Consider the following 26,627-nt stretch of genomic DNA (forward strand, 5'->3'; position numbering starts at 1 on the left):
CTTTCTTTCTTTCTTTCTTTCTTTCTTTCTTTCTTTCTTTCTTTCTTCCTTCCTTCCTTCCTTCCTTCCTTTCTTTCTTTCTTTTTTTCTTTCTTTCTCTCTCTCTCTTTCTTTCTCTCTGTCTCTTTCTGTCTCTGTCTCTCTCTGAGACAGGGTTTCTCTATGTAGCTCTAGCTGTTCTGGAACTAGCTCTGTAGACCAGGCTGGCCTTGAACTCAGAGATCCACCTGCTTCTGCCACCTGAGTGCTGAGATTAAAGGTGTTCACCACCACCGCCCAGCTTAAAGAAGACAGTTTCAATGTATTATCAGTGTTTTTTTTTTTTTTTGCTGTCTGGACCTTCATCATACCGCCCTGCCTCTGTAGAGAGAGTTTGAGTCCCATCTTATCCCATCTCTTGGTAACAGGTGCCTGACCCAGTGTCAGCCCTTTCTGGACCATGTGCCTCTACATATACTCAATGACACTCAGTGTCTTGCTTCAGTATACTGAGGACATCCATCCAGCCTCTGGGATTCAGAAAAAAAAAAAAAAAAAAAAAAAGTAGTGGGGACAGCTGCTTAATGGTAGCATGCTTCCTAGTGTATGTTTGGCCCTGGAAAGAAGAAAAAAAAAATCATGTGTTGGCAAACCTTATTTTGAAGTGCTGGAGAGGGAACCCAGGGCCTTTTGCACGTTAGTCAAGGACTCTACCATTGAGCTACCCCTTCAAACTGACAACCTTGAAAATATAAGCAGAAGGCAGAAAATGAACACCATCCCTTAACACTACTCTTAGACTCCCTGTGGATACACTGGGTTTTAGACTCTGTATCAGCGTCATGAATGATCTCCTCTGGTCCTGAACTGTCCCTGTCTTGTGCACCATGAAGCAGGGTGGTTTTCCTTCACTGAGGTACTCTCATCCAGGGCAGGGCTCCCCTGTACGATCTTGTACGTCCTCTTGGTGTGGGTGCTCTGAGAGGGGCTGGGCCTTGCCAGAGATGGAACAGCACCGGGAATCTGGAGCATGCGGCCTTTTGTCCTGGCCTGGGAGGCCCAGTGTTCTTTGAGGGGTCATGCTCGCCTGAGGTATGTTCTCAAGGTGTGGCCTGAGCCAAAACAACAAGATGAAGCCTCAAAGGTCAGGCCCGGCGTGGCTACTATTCTCATACCAGACTTTTGTCTTGAAACCAGCAGGCGCCTTCATGCCTGAGACTCTTCTGCCTTTGCAGGTGAAATGGTGTGGACAAAAACAGTCGCCGGAGATGTCAGGCTTTACCCAGTGTCTCTAACGAGGATCGGCGAAACAGCAGGAGAGCTGGAGTTTCCCACAATGCCCCTTTCCTCACTGAGTTTCTCTGGGCACCAACCCGGGTCCTTTTCATTTTAATTAGCACAGTGAACCAGTCTCTAACTTTCAAAGGGATCTGAGGAAATCCTCCTGCCAAGTCCCCAGGGAGTCCCCGTGACACTCAGGAACATGGGCCAAGCTCTTACGCAGGTTAAAGATGTCTGAGGAGAATAAAGGTTATAGGGGAAACAGCCTACCTTTCTTTACAGGGCCTTGTTTCGATCCCTGAAATCTCAGATGTAGCTCTTACAATGAGGTCCTGTTGTAGAGAGAGCTGGCCTTTTATCACCACTTAAAATCTAATTAATCCATATTGAAGCACAAAGATTTCCGTTGTACGTTAGGGTGAGAGGGTGAGGGGTCATAGAGACCTCTTTGTTCATCTTTAGACTTATACTCGTCAAACACTGGGGATATAATTTTACCAGGCAAATTGGAAGCTAGCAGATCAAATCCTTATCAGAAAGCCTAACTCATGGCTTTTAACAGAGTCCTTCACCCTTTACATGAAATACTATATTCAAGAGGAACAAAAACGTATTTCAGAGTGGCCCAGAGAGTTAATGACCAAAGCTTATATTCTGGGCAGCATGGGACCAAGATCGTCACACTCCTGAAAACCACAAAGGACAGCAGATCCTATAGAGTGGCAGAGCTGTAGCATCTGTCCAGATGGCTTTCCTCTTCAGAACGGCCATGCAATCTGTAGGGCTTTCACTGTCATTGCTGGGATGGGTTCTGGCCATTATTACAACGTATCTGCCACACTGGAAAAACCTCAACCTGGAGCTGAACGAGATGGAAAACTGGACCATGGGGCTCTGGAAATCCTGCGTCATCCAGGAGGAGGCAGGGAGGCAATGCAAGGATTTCGACTCCTTCCTGGGCTTGCCAGCTGAGCTGCGGACCTCCAGGATCGTGATGTCCCTGTCCAATGGGCTGGGGCTGCTGGGGCTGCTGGCCTCTGGCTGTGGCCTGGACTGCTTGAGGCTCGGAGAGACACAGAAGGGTCTGAAGAGGCGTCTGCTCATCGCGGGAGGGGTCCTGCTCTGGACCTCGGGCGTGATGGTCCTGGTTCCTGTGTCCTGGGTGGCCCACCTGACAGTTCAGGAGTTCTGGGATGAGAGCGTGCCCGAGATCGTGCCCAGGTGGGAGTTTGGGGAGGCCCTGTTCCTCGGCTGGTTTGCTGGCTTCTGCCTGGTGCTAGGAGGGTGCCTGCTTCACTGTGCTGCCTGCTCCAGGCCAGCCCCTCCAGCCTCGGGCCAGTATGCAGCGGCAGGACCGCCAGACCACGGCTCGTACCTGGAGAACGGAACCACACAGCCTGGAGTGAGAGCGGCCAGCAGGGCTGAGACCTGTCCTTAATTAGCCAATTGCAAAAAAGGTCTCTGTTATGTTGTTATGTAACTAAATTATGTTGCTCACATTTTTTTTTCATTCAATAATTGCTTTTCTTTTTTTCTATACTAGAGGTTTGCCTTTGAAATCTGAATGGAAGCCCACCTATAAGGAATTTGAAAAACATAGCTATGTGTGGAAAAAAAACAACAACCTGTCATTGATCTGGTTATTTAAACCATGTGTTCGTGGGGTTGGGGGTTGGGCATGGGGACTGCTGTCTAATAGAGTCAGTCTAGTGCTTTGATGGATTTGTTTGGTGAGAAAACTGTGCTGCTGTTTGCAGCTGGAAAGGATGATTACTGTCCACCTCCTAAAGAAAATAACAACCTGCACTCTTTTATTAGAAGAGCCACAGGCTAAGCCAGCCCCTTAGCGCCACCTCCACAGCGACTCTGCATTTTGTGCCTAGATTTTCCTGTTGAACTATACGAAAAATTTAGGGGGGGCCGGATGCTCCTGGAGACTCCTCTTCTGTCAAGTAGTAGCTAGTCTCTGCTCTCATCTCTTCCCTCAGAAGCTTCAAATTAAAAAAAAAAGTTTCCAAGGGGATTTTTTTCTTCTTGTCTAGATTCTGTCATTTCATTTGTCAGAATGAAAACTTGCGTATTTAAAAATGACAAATGTGGGGCTATCTAGAGGAATGTTGAGCAAAGATGTCGATTTTGACACAAAAGGCCCGACCGCTTAACCTTCCTGCAGTCTAGAAAGCATATTTCAGCAAAGAAGCTAAAATCCGCCCAATCCACAAGTGCTCATGGCTTCTGCACGTGAGCCCACAAGGCCTCGGCGATAAGGGAGGCCCGACATATTCCGCTCAGCATTGTCTCATGCTCTCTGTAGCGTGTGCAGCCGAAGAGACTTTTCAAAACAGCCCGATTTAAAGTCTAGAGGGAGCCCTGATAAGATTGATTTATTTGGTTAAGAAATACTTCTCTCTGAACCTCTTTTTTGCCCCCCCCCCATGATGGTAACACCCAGTGCTAACACACGCACTGAAATGTGAGAACTCTTTAGCTGATGAAAATCTTACAGGTGTAATTAGCAAAACACAAAGCAGGAGGAGCTGAACCCAAACCTTCAATTAAACATTTTTCACATTCATGCTTAATTCTCCGACTTGTTAGGAACGCTGGGAACGTGAAAGCCAGGTAAACCACCACAATGAGAGGGTTAGCACGGCTTGACCTGCAAAGTTCTCTTCTCAAAATTCAGCCCACAGGACACAAACGCAGCCCGGGCCACACCTTAGCATTGCTGGTTCACGGCAGCGTTTCCCTGTCCTCTTTTGAAACCTTTTCAACATGGAATTAAACAATAGTAGATCTGGCAGGCGTCCTCCTAGACACACAATGCAAAACTATGTCCGAGCTCTGCAAGTGCTAAGTGTCACACTTTTTACAGCGAGCTTGGGGGCAGGAGTGGGGCTGGCTCAGGCTCACAGCACGTTGTAATGGGCTTAGTCTTCCGAACAGCAGCGCAGTTGGCTGCACTTCTGCTCTCCCTGCTGGGATGGGCGTTATCCTGCCTTACAAACTACTTGCCGCACTGGAAAAACCTCAACCTGGAGCTGAACGAGATGGAAAACTGGACCATGGGGCTCTGGAAATCCTGCGTCATCCAGGAGGAGGCAGGGAGGCAGTGCAAGGATTTCGACTCCTTCCTGGGCTTGCCAGCTGAGCTGCGGACCTCTAGGATCTTGGTGTCCCTGTCCAATGGGCTGGGGCTGCTGGGGCTGCTGGCCTCTGGCTGTGGCCTGGACTGCTTGAGGCTCGGAGAGACACAGAAGGGTCTGAAGAGGCGTCTGCTCACCGCGGGAGGGGTCCTGCTCTGGACCTCGGGCGTGATGGTCCTGGTTCCTGTGTCCTGGGTGGCCCACCTGACAGTTCAGGAGTTCTGGGATGAGAGCGTGCCCGAGATCGTGCCCAGGTGGGAGTTTGGGGAGGCCCTGTTCCTCGGCTGGTTTGCTGGCTTCTGCCTGGTGCTAGGAGGGTGCCTGCTTCACTGTGCTGCCTGCTCCAGGCCAGCCCCTCCAGCCTCGGGCCAGTATGCAGCGGCAGGACCGCCAGACCACTGTCAACAACTGGAGCTGAGACACACCAACCCAGACATCTAAGGTCGAGGGATCAGTGGCCTCTCTGCCCTTGCCCCAGCTGGACTTGGTAGGATCTGCTCTAATCACCCCTACTTACTGTGCTTTCTGATTTTCTGAAATGCATCCTTCCCTTTTGTGGCTAACTTCTGCCAAGAGAATTGCCTCCTACAACTGACTAAAGCACTTCTGCTTTCTATTTGGAGGCCAAGTGAATCAGGACCTACTAATGTAATCAGTCATTCGTGTGCATGAACTTTGTCAAACTTATAAAGTAGGCTGTGATTGCGCCTGCCCGCATCTAGGGCACTGGTAAATGAGCACTTCCGTATGTCTGAAAGGACCCTTTTTGTGGAGAGGAATCATTTGGGAAACAGATGTGACTTCGGATCACACACTTTCAGGTGTCTGAGATAACTCCTGAAGCTTAGGTCTCACACAAAAACCAACTAACCAACCAACCCTGCTTGGTCCGTAAAGGACTTGGAGGTGAGATGGACCCTCCCTACATCAGACACATCCATTCATGCCTCGGAGCAGAACAGGGCGATCTTGGAAGCTGGGGATTCAGGTAGAATGCTGCCACATAAAAGAGCTCTTGCTTCTGTGCCCGGCTGCAGGGTGGAATGTCCTGCCTGCCTCAGCTCTGGGGCAGGGGACAGGGCTGGTGCCTCCGGGCACAGTGCCTCCTGGGACAGCTGCCCCCTTTCGGAGCACACTGCCAGCTCCGGCTGTGTAACGGGGGACCACGTACCGTACCTGCCAGTCCTTGTTTCTCTGGTGCAATGAAAATACCCCATCTCATTTTTCTGTGACATACACAGTCTAAACAAGAACTATTTGAGACAAATTTCTGGCTTGAGGAGGAGTTCTTCATGGAACGTTTTATATTTGTTGGGTACACGGTTCAAGTAGATTCTTGTATATGTGCCAATCAGGGAAATTAACTGAACAATAAGCAACGTTAAAATGCAATATTAGCAAATATGTATTCTTTGTTTAAAAAAAAAATCACTGAATTTCTTTTCCATCCCAAAACACACGGAAAGTGCAGCAACGGGAGTGAATCTGTGTGACATTTGCACAGTTTTACAGACAGGACAAATGAAGACAGAGACATATGCAGAATTTAACCTGGATAAATACTAGTTCAGTCCTGAGCTTCTCATATTTAATACAATATAAATCCATAGCAAAAAAGGAAAAGGTATTTAATTTGAATGCTACTCAGCTAACCTTTGTTCACTTGGCAAGTAATATTCTTTTTGTACCTCTAACACTTGAGTTGCCTATACAAAATAATATTCTGATAATCCAAACTTGAAAGCTAAATATTTACCCTGTGCAGAATAAATTCTACCTTTAAAAATATTTTTAATAATATTAAAATTTTTATTTGTCCATATGGTTTTGTGATTGAGTTAGTAAAACATTTTTTGAATCATTTGGGTTAATACAAATGTGACAGGCCTACAAAAAGCTGCCTGTAAGTACATAACACTATTGCTGACTTTTAGAGTGTGGAAAAGGATTCTATTAGAATGAGTTTCTCTTATGTTAGAAATGAGCATGTTTTGTAAAATAAAAACCAAAGCCCCTCAGTCACAACTGTGAACTACCAGCCTGAGATACACTTTATTCTTTAATACTCGTCTGAGACTTTTTGTATTACAAAAAGTTAGCAATAAATCTGATGATCATAAAGCTGTAAATACTCCATTATAGCCTCTTGTAAGCCCAACATTTAAGATGGCCAGAACCAAACTATATATTAAACAGAACATAAATAAGACTGTAAATAAATAAATGAAGAAAATAAAATCGTACGGTACAACTCAACAAGATTCTATCAACATTTTCATGGGTCAAAGTATGCTGCTGGCCAGCTGACCTTCATTTAGAGCTATATTGAGTAAACCTCTGCTGGTGACATTTGACCTTGACAGGAATGGATGGCAGCCAGTTTCCTCCAGTCACCCGGGGTGGGGGCAAGCTGGGCAGCCTGGGAGGACTGTACTCAGCCCGCCACTAACACTTCTCTGTTTTTTGCTCCAAGTAGTGTTGAGTCCAGTTACATCTTCTAAGAGGTTGGATATAAGCTGTAGAACATTCAGGGGGAAAATGAGTACGTTTTAGGCACAATGACTTGATAACTGATGTTCTGGCTGAGTATAAACTTTGATTCTGATGAAAATGAACTTTCTAAAATATGCATAGATTTAAGACAATAAAAATCCTTACGGATAGGGATTCCAGCATAACATAACTTTTTTTTTTAACAGATTTTTTCTTGCCTTCTTTTAATTTCTATAAAATTATTTTGCATTAAAAAAATAAAAATAATTTAGCTTGCTATATAAGATGGCTCACCAAAACACGGCTTCTTCCAGTATGACAGACTGAGTAAGTACGGTTTAAGTTACCTAAACACTATGTATTTTAACACTTTTATGCTGGCAAAGCTATGCTGAGCCCCCCCCTTTTTTTTTAAAGAAGTGCCTGGGTCTGGTAAGTTAAGACCTATCCTAGAGAACAGAACACTTGGACCAATTTCTATCTTAAGCTTGCTTGCTCACCACATATATATATATATATATATATATATCAAATGATCCGGTCCACACCGAGTCCCTTAGGTACACCCTCTGTTTCAGATTCCAGCTACTGTCTGTGCTTCACTGACAGAATCCCCTGAAGATGACAGCTGTTCCCTAATTTCTGGCGAGCGTAGAAACCTTGATACCCTCTCTTCTGGTTGGCAAGTTTGATCTCACCAAGATTCGCCCTGTTCCCAGTTCCCACCTAAATGAACACGGTGAGTCCCCCCACACTGCCTGCACTGTCATCAGAGCCTGGGGAAACCACGTGCTTCTCAGCATCGTCTTCATCCCTAGGACAAGGCCCTGTGTGGGCCAGAAACTGACAGGGAGCCCTGCAGATCCGGCCTGTGTTGGAAGCATCGGCCACTCAGCATTTGCTGAGTTTCCTTAGTGGTGTTTGGGTAGCTGGTGCCCCCCGGCCCTGTCACAGCTCTCTACAGGAGGGGTGGCCCTTTACTCCTCACGCTCTTGTTCTCGGCATCTCATATGTTTGTTTTCACTAGATGAGTTTAAGAGGGCAGAAACAAGGTGGTCAGGCACAGGTGACGGAAGGACCAGGGCACCTGCTCTAGGTGGACCTGGGGCCATGCTTTCGATGGCAAGTGTGGCTTTCTGGCTCAGGGGTATGCCATGGCACCGGGGGGGGGGGGGGGCACCAGTCTCACGGGCTGCCAGATGGCTGCCCCCTGCTGTCGGCTCAGCAGGTGAAGACCGGGCACTCGCCACCACTGTTCCCTTCTGTAGTGAAGCTCAGTGGTAACACACTCATACAGCACTTGTGGACCAGGTTACCCCATTTTTGTTGATTTTGTTTTTTTTTTTTTCTTCTCAAAGCATGTAAGAGTTACATTCAAAGTACTTTACAAATGAACCTGATGAAACTGGTGTGAAACGAAAGTTCTTCAAGAGTTGACACTTATGTTACAGGAAATGAAAGCCCCGCCCCCAACACAAAATAAAAAACAACAACAACAAAGTAAATGTTCAGTCTTTGACCCTCTGTTGGAAAGTGGCCAGGCGAGGAGCAGCGGCAAGCCGCGGTCACACGTCATCAGCTGGCAGGGACGGGATACTAATCTTCGCGCGTGTGAAGTAGGCTATCTTCTCCCTGGAGGGGCAGAAGGAGAGAGCTCTTTAGGTATGATCCTGAGAGCCCAGGGCTGTCTCCACAATCCCAGAAACTACACTCAAAATCAGAAGCGCCCATGTTTAATAACTTCTCTTTTTAGAGCTATTTTTCCTTCGTGTGTGCAGGGGGTGCACAGGGGAACCAGTCTTCTCCTTCTCCACATGCGTCCTGGGGCTTGAACTCAGATCATCAGGCATGATAACAAGGCCTCCCCCTCAGCCATCTCCCCAGGCTGAGTCTTCATTCATTGCTTTAGAGGTTGTAGTACGCTGTGGTCCCTCTGGCTGTGATTCCTCTACAAAGCTAGTAAGTAATTCCCTCCCTCCACATCTGCACTCGGGCTACGTGTGGGTATTTCTAAGCCAGGGTATGAGAAGGTTCAAAAGGGCCAAATTCTGAACTGAAATTCCTAGAGACCTTACAGAAGCCACCATACTGACGTCTAAGGAGAGGGAGAAAAGGCCGAGTGAAAGCATGACACTGGACAGTTATTTTGTGACATGGCATCCTCTCAGCTTGGCTCAGTGGCCTAAAGGACGAACGAGGATGTTGGAAAGGCTGGAGAGCGTGGTCCTGATGTCTGGGAGCCACAGGCCCTCCTGAAACCTGCAAGGACTTAACAAGGTCCGTTACAGCGCCTGCCTTGTTGACTGGCTTCAGCCTAGCAACACGACACCCAGGGACCCTGGGCTCCTGGCTCCATCCCCACCTGCTGCTACCCCAGGCATCAAGGAGCACATGTGGCTTTTGTAGCTGTCACACAGTCCCCACATGGTGTGGCTTCCGCTGCATCAAGACCATTCTCATCTTGCTTCATCCTGATGGGATGAGGCTTGCTTCAAGACAGGTCGGTTTCTTACGGGGACAGGAATGTTTATACATTTTTTACTTTGCATTTTAACAACTGGGAGTTGTAAGATTTTCCAGAGCTGACATGGTTGCTTACTGTGGAAGCAACTGCAGCATCCCAAGCAGGAAGGGCTCCTGCCTCTACTTCACAGATAAAGCACCAAGCAGTGGCACTTCCTGCAAGTACCACAGTGGCTGTCTAGCACAATGGGCAGGGAAACCCTAACCCTTCACTTTATAAATAGGACCCGTGACACCTCAGCTTCCTGTCCCTGCAGAGGAAGGTGCCAAGAATTCCTCACCCCTGGCTCCTTCTTCAAGTCCCACCTGCCTGACAACAGGCCTCACCCTTCAAAGCTCTCCCCACCTGCAAGGAGCCCCTCCTTTCCTGCTCCCAAATAGCCTTTCTCCTGAGTGCTCTCCACAACCTGAAAGCTTTCTCTGTTTCCTTTTACATTTTTGTATTTGTGTAAGAACGTGTGTGTGGAAGAGAAAGGGAGAGAGAAAGAAGGGAGAGTGGGAGGGAGGGAGCGAGGGAGAGGGAGCATGAGTGTGTGCATTTGCGGGTATGGGTGAGATGTCAGAGGACAGCCCACAGGAATTAGCTCCCACCATGTGGGCTCCAGGCACTGAACTCAGGTCACCAGACTTGGCTGGGTCAAATCATCTTGCTGGCCCAAGCTTAGAAGCTCTCTAAGGACTTCTCTATGCAAAATCTAAGTCAAAACTAAGGCGAGCCTTCTTCTGTGGCCCTACTATCACTTGACCATCCGGTTTGGTCTCTGAGGCCTGTGTCACACAATTTTGGGATATATTAATCCCCCCGTACGGGGCAGGTGTCCTCTCCTGGCCACCTTCTCCCACTTTCTTGGCTGTGTCCCCTGTTTCCACCCTGGGAACTGGCCACAGCCTGCAGGTTCTTCCTTTCCATCTCTCTGTGATACCCTCACTTTAAGGCTTGGTTTCTGACTGTCCGCTGGCTGGAGTTCCCTGGGTGTCTGATGGCTCGTTTAACCCAAGCTGTCTAAGGCGGTCCTCACTGTCACTGTTCTCCTGCTCAGGCCCACTCTCCACCATGCCCCCAAACACTTTCCCTCACAGGATTCTTACTCAGAGGTCTGGCCCCTCAGCACCCAAAGCCACACCTGAAATTTATCAGCGTGACCCTGTAGAGTGTGAGCCCCGCTGTACCCGGTAGGCTCTCCTGAGCCAGCTCTGCTGCAGCCGGGCTGAGCCTGACCTCCGGGGCTGAGTGGCTCTGCCCCTTACACCTGACACAGCCGGTGCCAGGAGGTCTGGTGGAATCCTTCCAGCACAGACTCCCACGATGGCTTCCTTTGAGCTGACTTTCCTAGCTGGCCTACACAGATTCTTCCTATCTGCTCCCAGAATCCCTCTTAACCTGTAACAGCTCCACATGGCACCGCAGTGGCTTTGGAGTTCTATCCTCCCAGACTGGAGGCTCTCTGCAGAAGCAGGAAGCATGTGTTCTTTTGCTGTGCTGTAGAGATGAGCACAGTGCAAGGCGTGGGGGGAGGGAGAATGGTACCCCAGGAGTGTTCAGCAAATGAGTGAACAAAGCCCCCCAAAGATTTACAATATCTATATCCTAGATACATTCATAATAGTACCAGTGAGGGTTCTGAGTTCCTGGGAGATAGGCTCTGTTATGTCTGGAGCCTACCAGTGGGTGTCACCTCAGGATAGAGAATATTGCAGAACTCTATTCAAACCAGGGAAAGACCCTGGTGATGCTCACTTAGTCCTGAGGTGAATTCTCCCACACTCACACCACGAGGGGGACAGCACACAGCTGGTCCCTCGAAGCCGGCTTACCTGAAGGACTGCACCTGCCGAGGCACCGTCTGGCCCTGCTCCCGCAGCCGGCACACGTCCTTGGTCACCTGCCTCATCAGCTTCTCTGCGTTCAGGTCTTGCTTCTGCTCTTCTTTCGTCTGCTCAGCCTGGCCCAAGACATAACAATTGAAACCTGGTGACGTGCTACTAGGCTAAGCTGGGAGGCCACGTCAGGCAGGCAAGAGACAACGCCCACACATTCAGCTCATGCCAAGGGCAGGAGGCACTGTGTGACCCAGGGGCGAGTTCATTTTAGTCACAGTTTCAGGTTTTACATGTGGAAAAGGTCTCAACACAAAAAGGTCTCAAAAACAAAAACCAAACCAAGACAGCGACAGTGAAAACATAAAACTGAAAACTCCTAGCAAGCACTCTTTCCAAGAAAGTGAACTGGTACCATTTTGGCAAACACACTGGCAAACTCTTTCCTGCCTTCCCAGCCCCATTCCCCTGTGTTAAGCAGTTAAAAAGCTTCAATGGCACCTATGGAGAGCTCGGAGACCCTCACTCAGGAGCTCACCACGTGGCCTGCTGCAGGTGAAGGGACACAGATAATGTAATAGGTGGGCACTCTCAGTGCCCACACCCTCTTAGGACTTCCTGGAGTCACAGTGCCGACTAAGACATCATTAGCATGCACATTCTGTGTTACTGCTGGTGATACACAGATCTTGTATTATCTATATTTTAATACAAATGGACCAATAATCCCACTCATTAGCGGCTGCTTCCACATTTCATGCATTTGGCCACCTAAATAGCATATGGGTATTGATTGCCATCAGTAGGAACAGTTGATGTTGGTGAAGGTGGTAGACCCTGGCGCAACACCATCTGGTTTCAAATTCCCTTTTGACCACTTTTCAGCTATGAGCCTGGGCAAACAGCCTGGCTAGCCGTGGGCCTTAGTTTCTTTGTAAGCACTTTAAAGTGTTGTTTAGGGTTTAAATGAACTAATAGCCACAAATCACTCGGCCCCTGAGCCAACATTCAGCCTGCTATCTCAGCGGCTCGCCATTCCTATTACATTCCTGTAGGCTAACGCAGGGCAGAGCTGTGAACAAGTTGAAGTTAATGAATGAAAAACAAAACAACAGAAAAGAGTAGAGAGTGTAATAGATATAAAAAATTAAAAGGAATAATAATGTTTCCTCTGGTTAAGTTTTTTTCAACTTCACATTTAAAAAGGTGTTTTCAGGAGCCAGACACAGTGCCTTGGAAGGGTAACTTATGTAGGAGGATTGTGAAAAACCACCAACAAATGAATTAATGGATAAAAAAGAAACCAGATGAGGTAGCTCATGCCCGAATTCAACTACTTTGAAGGTTGAAGCAGGAGAAGTGCCATCAATTTAAGGCCAGCCTGGGCTATGGAGCTCAAGCTCTCCACACCCCACCAATAAACCCAAACAACAGCACAGCAGTCACCACTAACAAAAAGACAAACAAGGGGGGGAGGGGGAAAGAAAGAAAGAGAAAAAACAGTTGGGGTGCATTTAGTTGGTAGCAAAATTGGACAGAAGGGGTTCTCCATACTATTCTTCCGCACGCACACGGGCCTCTCCTCCTGGATCCTGCTGGGGATCCAGAGTCAGGTGGTTGTTTGGCGGATGGCATTATAACCGCTGAGCCCCTCCTCGTCTCGACTCTCACTCTAACATGGAATGTGCCTGTATTCCATTTGACCAAATACAGTTGAATGTGGCACACAGAGATGGGGAGTGGCGACTAGTGACCACAGAACAGCCACTACAACACCTGGAGTCACAAGTCCTCCATCTCCAGTTTTCTACTTAACAGCAATTGACCATGAATTAACAGTATGTGGGCTGGCTTTGTTGTTTTTGTTTTTGAAAGCTGCTTTACAAGGAGGAATTCCAAGGGCAAACTTTGGTGTCTTTCCATCCAGGGGCACTTCCTTCCCAGTCTCCCTGGCCTGGGCAAGTGGAGCTGATCAGGCAGCAGCTGAGGAAGATGCTGGGACTGTGATGGGCTCCTGCTCATTTCACCGAGAGTGACAGACACATTGCCCCATCAACGCTACAGTGGGACTGCTCAGTCGGCTTCTTGTTATCTTTTAGTCCGTTTCTGGACTACCAGCCACCTTTCTCTATTCATGGAGTCTCCTCAAGGCCTGGGCCTGCCTTGTCCTTCCTCAACAGCCATTAAGGGACTCTCTGCTTCCCCACATAATGAGAGCACCCGGGACATTCGAGGAGAACAAGACATAATAGTATATTAATATCTCTGGAATGTTTTTAGTGTAGCCCGACTTTGGCATCTTGACATCAGGGAGACAATCTGAGGAAGAAAGGGAAATTTCTGGCTTCTTTGGAAGAACAGAGTCCTCCCCCAGCCCACCCCTGCCTCTCCTCTGAATCACAACTGGCCACTTTCTATACTTCAGACTCCAGAAGGGGGTGGTCAGTCGATTAGTTCAGTTTACACGATGGGAGCCTGACTTGCAGAGGTCCAGTGACTCAAGTACAGCCATACTAAAGCGCCTGATAAAACAAGGAGCACACAGTCTTCATTTACAGTCCTCAGCTTCTCACTCTGCTTCCGTAGGGTGAAGTACAACCCCAGGACATTAACATTTGGCTTTTGTTGTAAGCTGTAAAAGGGGGTTCCTACCACCAACAAGGAGAGCTGTGGAGGACAGTCCTGAGAGCTGAGGGGAAAGCAGATCCAGGGCCTGCTGCCGCCATTTTCATGGCAGGGTCACTGTTGGGTATGTTATGATGACCTGATGAAAATTTCACAGGGCCCCAGCACCACAGAAAACGGTGGAAATGGAAGGGCTGTGTGTGTGTGTGTGTATGTGTGTGTGTGTGTGTGTGTGTGTATGTGTGTGTATGTGTGGCATATGTGTGTGTGTATGAACAGGCTGCTGTGGCCATGTGCACACTGCCCAGTGGGTGAGAAGGTGAAGAGGGAGCAGCAGAAATATCACTTCTGCAGCCATAACGAAAGGTCCACAGCTGAACAGTCTGGATTTTTAGAGCTGTTTATTACAAACTTCAGTTGTAGGGGAAAAAAGTATGCAATACAGATAGTTTATCCACCTACACAGTTGGTAAAAATAAAGATAAACCTCCCTGTGCTCAGGACTCAAGTCATTTTTAAAGCAGTATAAATGTGCCTGTGGAGTCCTATGCTGCTGGCTGCTGTAAAGCTGTCACAAGGCAGAAGGAACAGCGGCAGAGTGGGGGGAGGGATTGGCATCGGCTGTGACGAAGTCTGTCCTCCAAAACCCATGTTGCAATTGAACTGCCCTTGTGACAACATTAAGGAGTGGGGTCTCTGAGGGACGTCAGGTCACAGGGCCTGCCACAGGGGGGGTGCACACACGCCTTAGGACCTCTGCATCTATTTCCACTTCCATCAGGGAGGATGTAGTCTTTATCTTGGACTCCAACCCAATCATCAGAGCTTCCCTTCCTTCCCTCTTGATCTCAGAGGCAAAGCCATTCTGAAACCAAGCTTATCAGAAAGCGCAGCTCAGGATTCTGTTGAGATAATGGCATTCCATGTATGTGCCTGTGACTGTGGCCACCATCAGACACCAAGGGGACAGACACATGCTAGCCATCACTTAAGAGCGAAACGACCACAGATTGATGCTGAGATAAAGTATGAGGAGAGTGGTAAGGTGTTCAACTTTAAGATAAGTTTCCAAAGCTGGAAAGGGAAGCCTGGTGGAGCACACGAGATCCTGGCCATTACATCTTTGCCTTTTTCCCCCTACAGTTATGGCAAGGTGCCCAGGGCCTCTCATGTGTTACGGGAGTGCTTGACCATTGAGCTATAACTCTTGTCTTGACTCTTGGGAATTCTTGTTTTATTAAGACCAGGTGTAGCCCAGGCTGGCCTTAAACTTGTTATGGAGCACAGGATAACCTTGGACCTTCTGGTCCTCTGGCCTTCATCTCCTCAGTGCTGGGATTACAGGCGTGCACCTTCATGTCCCATGTTATGCAGGACTTGGGGTTGAGCCCAGGCAGGGCGTCAGGCACTCTAGGCAAGCACACTCCACCCCCGGCCCCTCCTTGAGTTTTAAAATCGAAACAGGAGAGGACTGACTGGTCTCCAGGGTTCCAGGCAGTTCTGAGTGCCATGGATCACATTTTGCCTTCGAAACGTGACCATCACCTTGTATGTTGCACAGGGCCTGCTCTGTGAGCAAACACATGTAATGCAGTGGAAGTTAACTGCAAGGGAACCACACTCAGCTACGGGCTGAGCTGAGACTACACAAGGCCGGTGAGACGCAAGGAGCGCCTGTATGGCTACGGGTGCTGAGAGCACAGTGGGCACACAGCAGCCATGTGTATGCCCTGTACCCACTGTCACAAAGGAATTGTGGTACAGGCAATAAAATGCCAGTAATAGGGAGCTCTAAGTGGGATTATCTTTTACACCATACAAAACGTTACGCCAGGCGACAAGTCTTCAAAGAGATCGCTCACTATGGTGTCACCTCAGTTTCACATTGTGTGTGTGGGGCTGCCTGACAGTTCTAGGAACTGCAATAGTAGACAAGGGCATGATGCAGGGGAAACCAAACAAACGGGGGCTCTCAGGCACTGGTGCCTGGGCAAGCTAAATGGCCACTCTTGCCCTCTCACTGCCATTACTTTCCCAGATGTGACATCTGGAGAGGCTGGCAACAAAGCAACAGAACGTCCCACTTCAGAGCAGCGCATGAGAACGGACGGACAAGTGCAACACCTTGCTTTGCACAAGGATGCTAGGGACATTCACGACTAATACTCCTGGAGCTTGTCCCAGAGCCGCCAGGCACAGGGTGGACTATGGGCGCTCAGGCCACAGCCATGCCTAACTCCAGGGCCAGCAGCCCTACCTGTCAGGGTCTCATCATTCAGCTGCATGCCTCTTCTCACCAGTAGATGAAGGGACAATACCCGAGTCTCAGAGTGGGCAGGGCCAAGCAAAACTACCAGCACACTGAAAAGACTAGCATGCTTTAACAAGCCCGTAGAAACTGTCACCAGGGAGGGGTGGAGTTACGGGGCGCTGTGACACGGAAAAAGCAGAGGTGGGTCTGTTTGAGACCCCAGAAGTCTATAGCTAGGCTGACGGCAACAAGAGGGAACATTTGCATTACAAGACTTAACTAGGTTCAAGGTTCTGAATCCTTTGGCTGTTGGGTTTTATACTTCCTCCATTTTCCAACCACTGGACAATGGACAAATCCAAGGGTTTTATGGGTGTGGAGGAAGACAAATCACCCTGATGCCCTCCAAATTCCCAATCCTCCACCAACAGGAGAAACACCAGGGAACCATACAGTGAAGCACAACTTATGAGCATCGGAAAACAGCGCCTTGTGACTCCGAAACTTCCAAAAGGAGCCCCCACCGTGTTCTGACATCAGCCAGCGCTACTGGTTATGCGTGCCAGTATAACTGTTATGCGGGATCATGCCTGACCTTTGGGCTTTGAAGGACCCTCATACTCTGGACACTGGGGAGGCACAGTTATTGCACACCACGCTTCAACACCACCCTTTCCACATAGCACCTCTCAGAAGCCCCCCGGGGCTCCACTCTATTCAGGCCTTCAAGATGCCCGACAATTTCCTTGCCCTGCCTCATCTCCAACTAGGTAGTGCACAGAACAGGCACAGGAGAAACGCAACCACAACATGAACAGAAGTGTCCTATTTCTTACTGTTTCTAGCTTTCCTTTTCTACGTTTACGCCCACGCTCTGTCTGGAGTTTATGTTTCCATGCCGTCTCAGCCACTGTTCTACTGCTGTGAAGAGACACCGTGACCAAATCCTATTAGTTAAAGCATTTCATCGGGGGCTGGCTTACAGTTTCAGAGGCTTGGTCCATTATCGTCACGGCAGCGAGCATGGTGGCAGGCAGTCACTGTGCCGGAGAAGGAGCTAGGACTGTATCTCGATCCATAGGTGGAGAAAGAGACTAGGCCCGGTGCAAACTTGCCAAACCTTAACGCCCATCTCCAGTGGCACACTTCCTCCAACAAGAGCACACGCAGTGCAACAAGGCCACACCTCCTAATCCTTCTCAAATAGTGTTACTCCCTGATGACTGAGCAAGGAGGGCTGTTATTCAAAATACCACACTCGCCAAGCAGAGATACAATGCCACAATTTTCTGTGTGGCTGATCTCTTTCCTGGTGCTGAATTCAAACCCAGATCTTCATGCACACCATGAAAATGCTCTGCCATTCAGCCACACCCCCAGTGCATTCCTGCCCTCTGTCCTCTGACATGTCTCCTGTACCACCGCCCAGCAGTGCTCTACACACAAGGGTGCCTGTCCTGGCTCTACGAAAATAAACAGCATTCTCAACCTGTGGGTCAAATGACCCTTCCACAGGGGTCACCTAAGACCACCGGAAAACACAGGTTTACTTACATCATGATTCCTAACAGCAGCAAAATTAGTTATGAAGTAGCAATGAAAACAATGTTATGGTGGGGGGGGGTCGCCACAACATGAGAAATCGTATTAAAGTGTTGCAGCATTTGGAAAGTTGAGAACCGCTGATGTAATACCATCGCTAGTCTCTTGCCTTGTCCGAATCTCACACTACTGAACTATTCTTACTATTTTAATAAATCCTGACTTCTGTAGGGATCCTGTGTCTTGTTCTTCTTCTTCAGAATTTTCTTCGACATCCATGAAAAAGCAAATAGGCATTCTGCTTGGAAACGGACTGCTCCATCACTTGTGTAATACTAATTAGTTACTGTATTAGTAACTGATAAATTATGGTCTGCCATCAATTTTTCAAGTGAAGTTATGTTAGAATACTGCCATAGTCATGTATTTACAATGTTTTTATTAGAGCATTTTAGTTTTTGATTATGTGTATGCACAGGTCTATTGGTGGGCACGTGCACGGAGCGACAGGGCCCGTGGGGGTCACAGGCACCAGGCTTGCCCCACCCCAAGCTTGGTCACAGGCCGTTGTAAGACGCCTACGTGGGTGCTAGGAGCTGAACTCGGGCCCTCTTGAAGAGCAGGAAGCACTCCTAACCTCTGGGCTATCTCTTCTGCCCTTCCTTACAGTTCTTTGTGGTTGCAGAGCCGTGTAATGGTGACTTAGACCACATGATGGCCCCAGAGTTGAACATATTTGGTAACTGGCCCTTTACAGAAAGGCATCTTAAACCCTGTTTCATGTGAGTGTGGCGTATTTCTGTAGGTGTTTTTCTTATCACTGTTATGTTTGCAATTTTCTCTACAATGCATATCAGATTTACCACTTGATACTGTCCATTGATAATGTTATAAACATTGGTACTTAAGTTTTCTAGTTGTTTCTGGCTGGTACATAAGACATCTCATGGGTTAAACAGAAAACTTCCCTCAGAGCTCACGTGTTAAAATTTAGGGTGGTGCGACCTCCACGGAGGGGGTGGTGCCCTAAAAAGGGTGCCTTAAAGGTCAGAGCTCGACCGTGAGCCCTAGCTCTCTGCCATGAGAAGAGTCTCCCAACCCCATGCTCCCATAACCAGCATGCTCCGCTTAAGCGCAGGGACTGTGCAACCACTGCCTAGCAATGAGCCAAAACGTGACCTTCCTCCTCTAAGGCATTCTCTGTCATGTCAGCCATAGCTGTGCGGAGTTAACTCACACAGACAGAAGCAGAACAGATCGCATCGCTCTTCATTGCTCACCTTGCTTTACCTACCCATCTTACTCTTACTATCTGTAATAGTGTGTCAATTTCTGCTTTTTTTTTCTGACTCAGAGTTTCTTCCTAATGTAGGCATCTATGCTACCTGCCAGTACCAACAGCTTTCTTTCTTTTCAGTAATTTGGCTTTCTTTACGGTACTGACTAGTTGCTAATACAATGTTGAAGAGTGTGGGATGACTCTGTGGTGGTCTGAATGAGAATGGTCCCCACAGGCTCTTAGATTTGAATGCTTAGTCACCAGGGAGTGAAACTGAAAGAATGAGGACGAGGAGGTGTGGCCTTGTTGGAGGAAGTGTGGAGCTCGGGGTGAGCTTTGAGGTTTCAGAGTTCCCACCAGGCCCAGTCTTTGGGCCTCTGGATCAGGACGTAGTTTTTAGTTACTGCTCTAGTGACTTCCTGCTGCCACACCCACTGCCCCGATGTGGAACGTCTCTTCACAGCAACGGAACACCGACTAACACATTTTGCTTTGGTTGTTGTTATTCTGTTGTTTTGTTTGTTTGTTGAGACAGGGCCTCACCCTACAGCCCTGGCTGGCCTGGAGCTACTACAGAGACCACGCTGGTCTCCAGGTCACAGAGATTCACCTCCCTGTCCACCTGAAGTGCTGGGATTTAAGGCTTGCACATCACACTCGGCTGATTTTAAAGCAATGACTTTGTGCGTGTGTTCTTTAGGATCACATCTCTGCTGCTTGTTATTTTTCACTGGGTTAACCAGTGTCTTACCTTCTTCTAGCATACTAAGAGTTTTAAATCTGTTTTTTTTTTTTTTTTTGTATTTGCTTGTACCCAACAAGTTGACTGATAGTTACTCTGAAGTCTGTTAGGTTAGTACACAAATAAAAATTTTAGTATTAAAAAAATCCTCCCACAGTTCCATATAGCAAAAGAAATGTGCTTTAAAAATATGGTAGTAGAGTCCGCTTACTGGAATTTTAGTTAGGAGTTTCGCAGTCATAGTGGAATTAGCCTGTGGTTCTCCTTTTTGATAATATTATCTGCTTTTAGAATTGGGGATTCAGCTGCATAGATTTAAGTGTGGCATGGTCACTGTATGAAATTGAGGCAATTTGTTCTTTAAAAATTTGGTGAAACTTATATACAAACTTGATGTTTCTTCATGGGTAGATTTTAAGTTTCTGCTGCCGTTTCTTTAAGAGATGGAGGATTTTTCAATCTCCTTTCTTCATTAGTTCTTGTATCTTCCTAGATATTTGTCTAAATCGTGAACATATAATGTTTAAGGCAGCGAATGGATCTGTTCAATCTCAAATTTGTCTGGATTGCTCCGTCCTCATCAACGCGCTCTTAGTCACTTTTCGTTGCTGTGGCAAAGCCCGGAGAGGACACCTGTGAGGGAAGCAGGTTGCCTCTGGCTCAGGGTTTCAGGTCCAGCCGGTGGCTCTGTTCCATGTGAACCCACACATGGAGGCAGGAAAGAACTGGGGGGATGTGCATGTGTAGCCAGGAGGCTCATTTGGAAGAAGGCCTTTCAAGGGCCCCATGACTCCCCTCCCCCAGCTGGACCTCCGCCTTCTCAGCCTCTTTATGCTGAGGTCTTTGGCTGAGGAGGTTAATGCTCTTGTGGTCCAGCTTCTCAACACTGCCACCAGGTGGGCCCAAGCCTTTCAGTTCAAAACACAAATTTGTAATGGGGATCCTTTTCTATCAGACACTTCAAGGTTGTATCTTCTGTACTTCAGATTCCTACCCAAAGGACCATGCTAAAAGAAAATAATGTTTAAGCACTTGTAACATAGCAGCTGTATGAAAAGCTCTATTTGAAGATTAGAGTAGAAATGAATACAGATTGCTAAGCAAAGACATAAATCCTAACCCTAAGAATAAATCAATATTATACTCAGGTAGATTCAGTAATATTTAGGTCTCACATTAGAAACAATCGTTTTAAAATATTCGAGTTTTGCTAGGCAGGATGGTGCAAGCCTGTAATCACAGCACTTGTGAGGCTGAGACAGGGCGGTTACATGTTCTCTTTTTTGTTTTGTTTTGAGACAGGGTCTCATTATGTAGACCTGGCTGTCCTGGAACCCACTATGCAGACCAGGCTGGTGCTGAACTCACAGAGATCCCCCTGTCTCTGCTTTCCAAGTGCTGGGATGGAAGGCATAATTGAAGATCAGCATGAGCTATTTAGTGAGAAGCAAACAAACAAAACCCCCAAACCAAAACCATAAGACCCCTACCAATGCAACCTGTGTGTGATAGCACTTGCCTTTAATCCGAACATTCTTTAGACAGAGGCAGGTGAATCTCTGTGAGGACAGCCTGGTCTACATAGCAAGTTCCAGACAGCCAGGCCTAAATATTAAGATGCCTCAAAACAAACAGACAAACAAATGAGAAAACCCAAATTATTTGTTTATTTGGTGATTTAATCTTACTTTCTATACATGTTTTTAGGGTGAAAAGCAAATGCACATCATTAAGTGAAATGTAATCTTCTTCGAGGCAGGAAAGTGAACGTTTAGAAACATTAAAATTAGCAATGAATTTATAACTGCTGTGGCGAATGAATCTGCAAAGTGCTGAGATGTAAACACTGTACCATTTGGGGAAACACTGGGAGCGGAGCTGCCCCCTTCCTATCAGGAGACTGCAGAGCGGCCTGGGGGTTGGCGCTATCGTTTGCAGCTGATGCCACAACCACAGCTAAGCAATATTTTGAAAGACACTATGATGGTGGGGAGGCCAGGCCCCGCGCCCTAGTAAAGGGATGGGAAGATGCCTAAGTTAGGAACCTCCCCCAAGGTGCCGCCCACCCCAAGGATGCATCCACACCAGCCCCTCCTGGCGCGAGACCCAGAGCTCTGTACCTGCTTCTCAGCTTGCTTCAGAAGCTTCTGGAATCGCTCATCCTCCAGCACGCCAGGGGGAAGGTCGGTCTCTCCCTGAGCTTTCAGCTCCTCCAGCTTCTGCCGTAAGCCTCTCAGGGCCTGCAACTCGTCGTTGAGGCGGCTCTGGCGGGTCAGGGAGGCCTGCAGGTCCAGCTCCAGGTCCAGAGATGTGCGCACGGGGCATTCCTGAGCAGTCCTCCTGAGGGTGGGCTGGCACACTGCCTACAGAGGGAGAGAACAGAGACCCTTGTTACTAACTCTGCCTTTCCTGTACACGGCAGGAGGCGTGGCAGCCCCACGGCTTGCACTGGTCAAAGCCAGAGCTGCGGAGAAAGTTCACCTCCAGGCAGAAGCTTGTCTAAGGCACTCGTCTGCCTCCTGCTGGGGACACGGCAGAAAGCCAGAGGAGGAGGCTCTATCAGCTCGGGTCCCGGGGAGAACGGCAGAGCTGGTTTTGAGCCAGCCTGCCACAGACTAGCTGCTGACTGTGAACTGAAGCTGTATCATTTAAACCATGGTGATTTTAATAAGTGGGCAGCAGGTCACGATGACCAGAGTATGAGGGTCCAGATGGTGGATGAGAACCAGCTCCTCAAAGTGTGCCCCGACTGCCACACACATAAGGTGGCACCTCCCCGACCCCCAACAGATAAACAAACAACTGTAATTAAAATGATTTTAAGTGGATGCCACAGCCTATGCTGAATGAGAAACAAACATACTACAAAAAATTTATATACGCTCCGTTCCAGGACACACAAAGTCCTGCTGCCACCACGTCTGTGTGTACTGAGTGGCCAGAGCACAGTGGAGGTTCTGACTGTTTCAGTCCAGACGTGTTCGTATTCCATCTCCTTCCTCGGCTCCCCACTGTGCAGGATCTACTTTCACTGCGCTCTCCCCCAGGGCTAGCCTACCCATTTATCAAGAAATAGTCTGGCACAGGTAGGAGTAAATGGGTTTATTATAGACAGAATAGGAAGGGAAGGAGGGGTCTCTGACCTTGAGGGCTGGGTGGAGAATGGTCTGAGGCTGCATGCAGTGAGCTGTGAATTTGTGTCTTAACCACCACAAGAAGCCCACGGAGAGACAGACAACCCAGGCTGAGGCAGGCCCACTTGAGGAGAAGAACAAAAACTATGCTGAATAAGATACCATAAGCAGGATTGTGAGGGCGATTTCTTGCCTGGACTCACAGCAGTAGGGCTGGAAGTGATGGGGTTCCCGAGAATGGTGCTATGTGATACAGTGCTCTAGTTTGAACATCTAAAATGATCACGGTGGTCATAACGGTGCAAGCGAGGGGCCTTTCTGTGCCTATACTGAGACAGTGTCCAAACTGAAATACTTATTTATCCTTTCATGGTACTGGGAATTGAACTTGGGACCTTGTAAGTTGAGGCATCCTGCCAGCGAGCTATACCTCATTTTGTTTTTTGTTGTTTTTTTTTTTTTAATTTCATGGCAGATTTACTAAGTTCCCAGGTTGGCCTCAGACTTGCTTTGCTCTCTGTCTTTGAACTTGTAATTTCTAGTACCTGAGAAGACATATGGGCCTTGTTCTGTCCAGTTCCTTCCAAGCTTATGGGTTGGACTTTCTGGTGGTATTCACACTTGGGTCTGCTCAGGGATGAGCAGGCATCTCCCCAGGGACAGTGTCACAGAACAGGCCTGTCCCACCTGGCCCAGCCTGGACTAGCTTTGAAGACAACATATATCTCATCACTCAGGAGAGAGCACCCGCACGTAGGCCTCGTTGGTTTATGCCATGCGACTACTCCTTGTATCATCTTCAACACAGCTGCACCATGCACTAACCTGGGAAGAGCTCTCGAGAGCCAGCGTGAGGAGGCTCAGTACAGGATGTCAAGGCTCTGCTCGGAGCCCATGACCTTTGTCTAGTCAAGGAGTTCTATTAACTAAGCTTTGAGTAACCTAGCCCCACACAGCTCCTCAGCACTTCTAGCTAAAATGCCCAAAGCCACCGTCCCCTGAAAGCAAGAGCTGCTTTGGAAGGCAGGTGACTTAAAAAGACATGAGAACTGTTCTGTCCACATTAACTTTAATCCCTAAAAATAATTGTGCAAGTTATAAAATTTGTAAAAAGACACCATCTTCTCCCCCAAGAAACTCCACAAAGCATCCACATGCTACTCCTCTGTGGAGTATGTGCTCCCTCAGGGAGGAGCCCGGTTTTACATTCTCCCGAAATCACTCAAGTGCTGGACACGGTGGACACGCTGACTCTGGAGACTTGGTGGTCATCTTCTCCAGAGACTGTAAACCAGTTTCCAGCCTTAATCCTCACAGGTTCCAAACCAGGGCCACACATGCTCCCTGGCTCAGAAAGTGACTCAGAGCTGCAGCGCCAGGAGAGCTAGGGCCTTTAGTCACCCACCCCAGAGATGGGAACGCTGGCACTCAACCTTTCTGGAATTCATGTTCTTCAAGTCTGGCTCAGGCAATACATACCCTTTTGACCCGCAAACTGCGCCGTTCGGTGGAGTTTCTCACAAACAATGATTTTTTCGCCAACGTTGAACTGTCGCTGTCACTCCGATTTAACTGGTAACCGGAGATAAAAAAGAAACAGAGTAATCACTGACTATCCAACAGAGCTGGTGGCTGTCAGAGCAGAGGTGCTTCCGGGATAAAGCAGGCAGTGAGAGAAGATGTGAGCTACCCTCTTTTTCTCCTTCTCTTTGGTGTTGGGAGTCAAATACAGGACACACACACACACACACACACACACACACACACACACACGGGAACTGATCGACCACAGAGCTACACCTGAAGCCCATGAACTGTATTTTAAATAAAATATTTCATAAACGATTTCTTCCCTGGTCTTTGGTTTTCTGAACGTAGTTTTCTGAAATAACTTAAAGCTGCCTTTTGGTAGCAGTTATCAAAATCTGTGCGTAAAGGTAACTTTTTTTTTTTTAAACGATGAAACGAGTTCTGTACTAGTAGCTAACACGTGGCTTGTTTCTCAGGGCCAGCGCTAGCCTGTGCTGTTCAGGGTGCACAGGCTCACTCCTCTTCTGCCTCAGGCTCTGCTGAAGGTCACTTTGGCAGGAAAGGCCACCCAGAGCCCTCCTACCCACCCCCCTCAGCCTGCTCTTCTGTCCCAACCGCACTGAGCCACACCCACGGTGCCTCACGGTACGCTTATTATTTATAACCCGGCTCATTCAGAACAACAAGAGTGCAGAAGGGAAGGGGCTGAGGCTCTCTTTCTGGAAAAGTGCTCAGTAAATGTACTTTATTGCCTGAATAAGTTCAGAATTTCCAAAGTCTCTATCTTATCATATGTAACATTAAATCTGTTTACTATAACTCATAACTAATTCATGAAGTAGAATTTGGGAAACTGATGTAAACCTCACAATTTTCTTCCCAGGACTATGGGTCTGATTCCGGGACCCGAGGTCCTAGAACATGATTTCTCTTGTAAAATCCAATTCACATTTTCTCTTCAGCAGGATTAACATGGTTAGAAATACATATGAAATATACAAAATTCAAGTCACTTCATGTTTCTAAACATAGAAGTTCAACAGTTCTTGGCATCTGGATCCTTCAACTCTACTTCTTTGCCGAGTAGATTCCGTTAGGGCCAGCAAAACACTGAGCATATGGGAAACAAACAGCCCCGAAGAGCCCAGGTATGGTGCTCTCCACGTGAGCATCTCCACCTGCTGCCGGAAGGAAAGGGGGCCGAACAGCTGGCCCTTCCTCAGCACTGCGCAGGGCTGTCCCTTACCCGGCAGATGTACTGGCTCCGCTCGCCAGGGGAGAAGGTCTGTGAGCGAACTATGACGCTGTTTCTCACGAAGGGGTGCTGCCGAGAGCTCAGGCTGCTACGGTCTTTGGGACGAACGGCCATATTGCTGTCAACTGCTTCATCAGTATTTGTCTCCTTGTCGACCTACAACGAAAGTTGGTGTTTCATCAGGCATTCTTCATAGGCGCGCCATGCTCCTAGGGAGCGAGCAAATAGCTAAGCTTAAGCAGCGAATCTTCTAGCGCTGCGAGCCAGGCTTGCCTATGGAGAACCGTGTTTCAGAAAGGAGAGAGGGGAGGATGGTTTTCTCCTGGGAAGCATCTGTAGCACTTCCCACTACACTGGGAAGACGTGTAGCACTCCTAAACATTACTGCTGTTTGTCAGAACAAGGTATGATGGTAAAAAAAGGATTAAAAAGTCAAGATAGCTCAGCAGTTAAGAGCACTGGTTGCTCTCGCAGGCTCCCGGGTTCAATTTCCAGCACCCACATGGCAGCTTCTATCTGTCTGCAACTCTGGTTCCAGGGGATCTGACACCCCCTTCTGGCCTTGGTGGGTACTGCCCACACATGGTGCACAGGCAGGTAATACACCGTTAAACATTCGCTAATAAAATACAAAATTAAAAAGGGGTAGATGAAAACAAAATAATCACATAATATTGTGGTCTGAGGGGAATTTCAAACGCACTACATGAGGATAACAAGGTGAAGCTCACTGTGAAGAGCCCCTGGGTCTTTGGAAATATGTAACAAAAACACAACTCAAGGAAAGGTGCAAGTGTCTCCAAAGCCAACTCCACGAACAAGAAGTTATCCGTCTCTTATCTCTACTGCGCCATCATCTTGGAGGCCTGCACAGGACATGTCCCCCTTCTGGATGGTCTTGACTGTAGTAGAAAATGTAGGCACGACCTGGCGGTCAGCCTACCTGACACACTGCGCTTGAGCAGCCGGGAGCTGGCCTGCGGATGAGCCTGCTCTCTCCAAGTCTCCTCTAGTGCACTTCTTCCACCC

The 26,627-nt window shown here is 48.0% G+C and overlaps 3 protein-coding genes across 4 annotated transcripts in view; 2 read left to right on the forward strand and 1 right to left on the reverse strand.

The window, feature by feature from the left end:
- Positions 1-2,005: 2,005 nt before the first annotated feature.
- LOC129666459 (claudin-22-like) lies at positions 2,006-2,698 on the forward strand. Its single transcript, XM_055593561.1, has one exon. The coding sequence runs from the start codon at positions 2,006-2,008 to the stop codon at positions 2,696-2,698; it is 693 nt and encodes a 230-aa protein (XP_055449536.1).
- Positions 2,699-4,184: 1,486 nt separating this feature from the next.
- Positions 4,185-5,108, forward strand: LOC129666513 (claudin-22). 2 transcript variants are annotated; one of them, XM_055593646.1, is made up of 2 exons: positions 4,185-4,660; positions 4,754-5,108. In XM_055593646.1, exons 1-2 carry the CDS (start codon positions 4,185-4,187, stop codon positions 4,845-4,847), a joined length of 570 nt encoding a protein of 189 aa, XP_055449621.1. In that variant the 3' UTR covers positions 4,848-5,108. The 2 variants fall into 2 exon arrangements, with proteins under 2 accessions (XP_055449621.1, XP_055449620.1); XM_055593645.1 differs by having other exon boundaries at positions 4,185-5,108.
- A 1,312-nt stretch (positions 5,109-6,420) lies between these two features.
- Positions 6,421-26,627, reverse strand: part of Wwc2 (WW and C2 domain containing 2) — a 173,586-nt gene continuing 153,379 nt past the window's right edge. Inside the window, exons 19-23 of the mRNA XM_055593592.1 lie at positions 25,590-25,754; positions 24,293-24,385; positions 21,800-22,042; positions 11,238-11,365; positions 6,421-8,531 (exon numbers count right to left, since the gene is read on the reverse strand). Of these exons, the coding sequence (XP_055449567.1) occupies positions 8,465-8,531; positions 11,238-11,365; positions 21,800-22,042; positions 24,293-24,385; positions 25,590-25,754 (696 nt within the window). The 3' untranslated portion in view covers positions 6,421-8,464. The remainder of the gene's footprint in view (positions 8,532-11,237; positions 11,366-21,799; positions 22,043-24,292; positions 24,386-25,589; positions 25,755-26,627) is intronic.

The sequence above is a fragment of the Psammomys obesus genome, unplaced genomic scaffold, assembly GCF_907164565.1.
Source record: "Psammomys obesus unplaced genomic scaffold, mPsaObe1.curated_primary_1811, whole genome shotgun sequence".
Classification (NCBI taxonomy): Eukaryota; Metazoa; Chordata; class Mammalia; order Rodentia; family Muridae; genus Psammomys; species Psammomys obesus.

Excerpts from the sequence above, each read along its gene's own strand:
- LOC129666459 (XM_055593561.1), top strand. The coding sequence starts at position 2,006 with ATGGCTTTCCTCTTCAGAACGGCCATGCAATCTGTAGGGCTTTCACTG.
- LOC129666513 (XM_055593645.1), top strand. The coding sequence starts at position 4,185 with ATGGGCTTAGTCTTCCGAACAGCAGCGCAGTTGGCTGCACTTCTGCTC.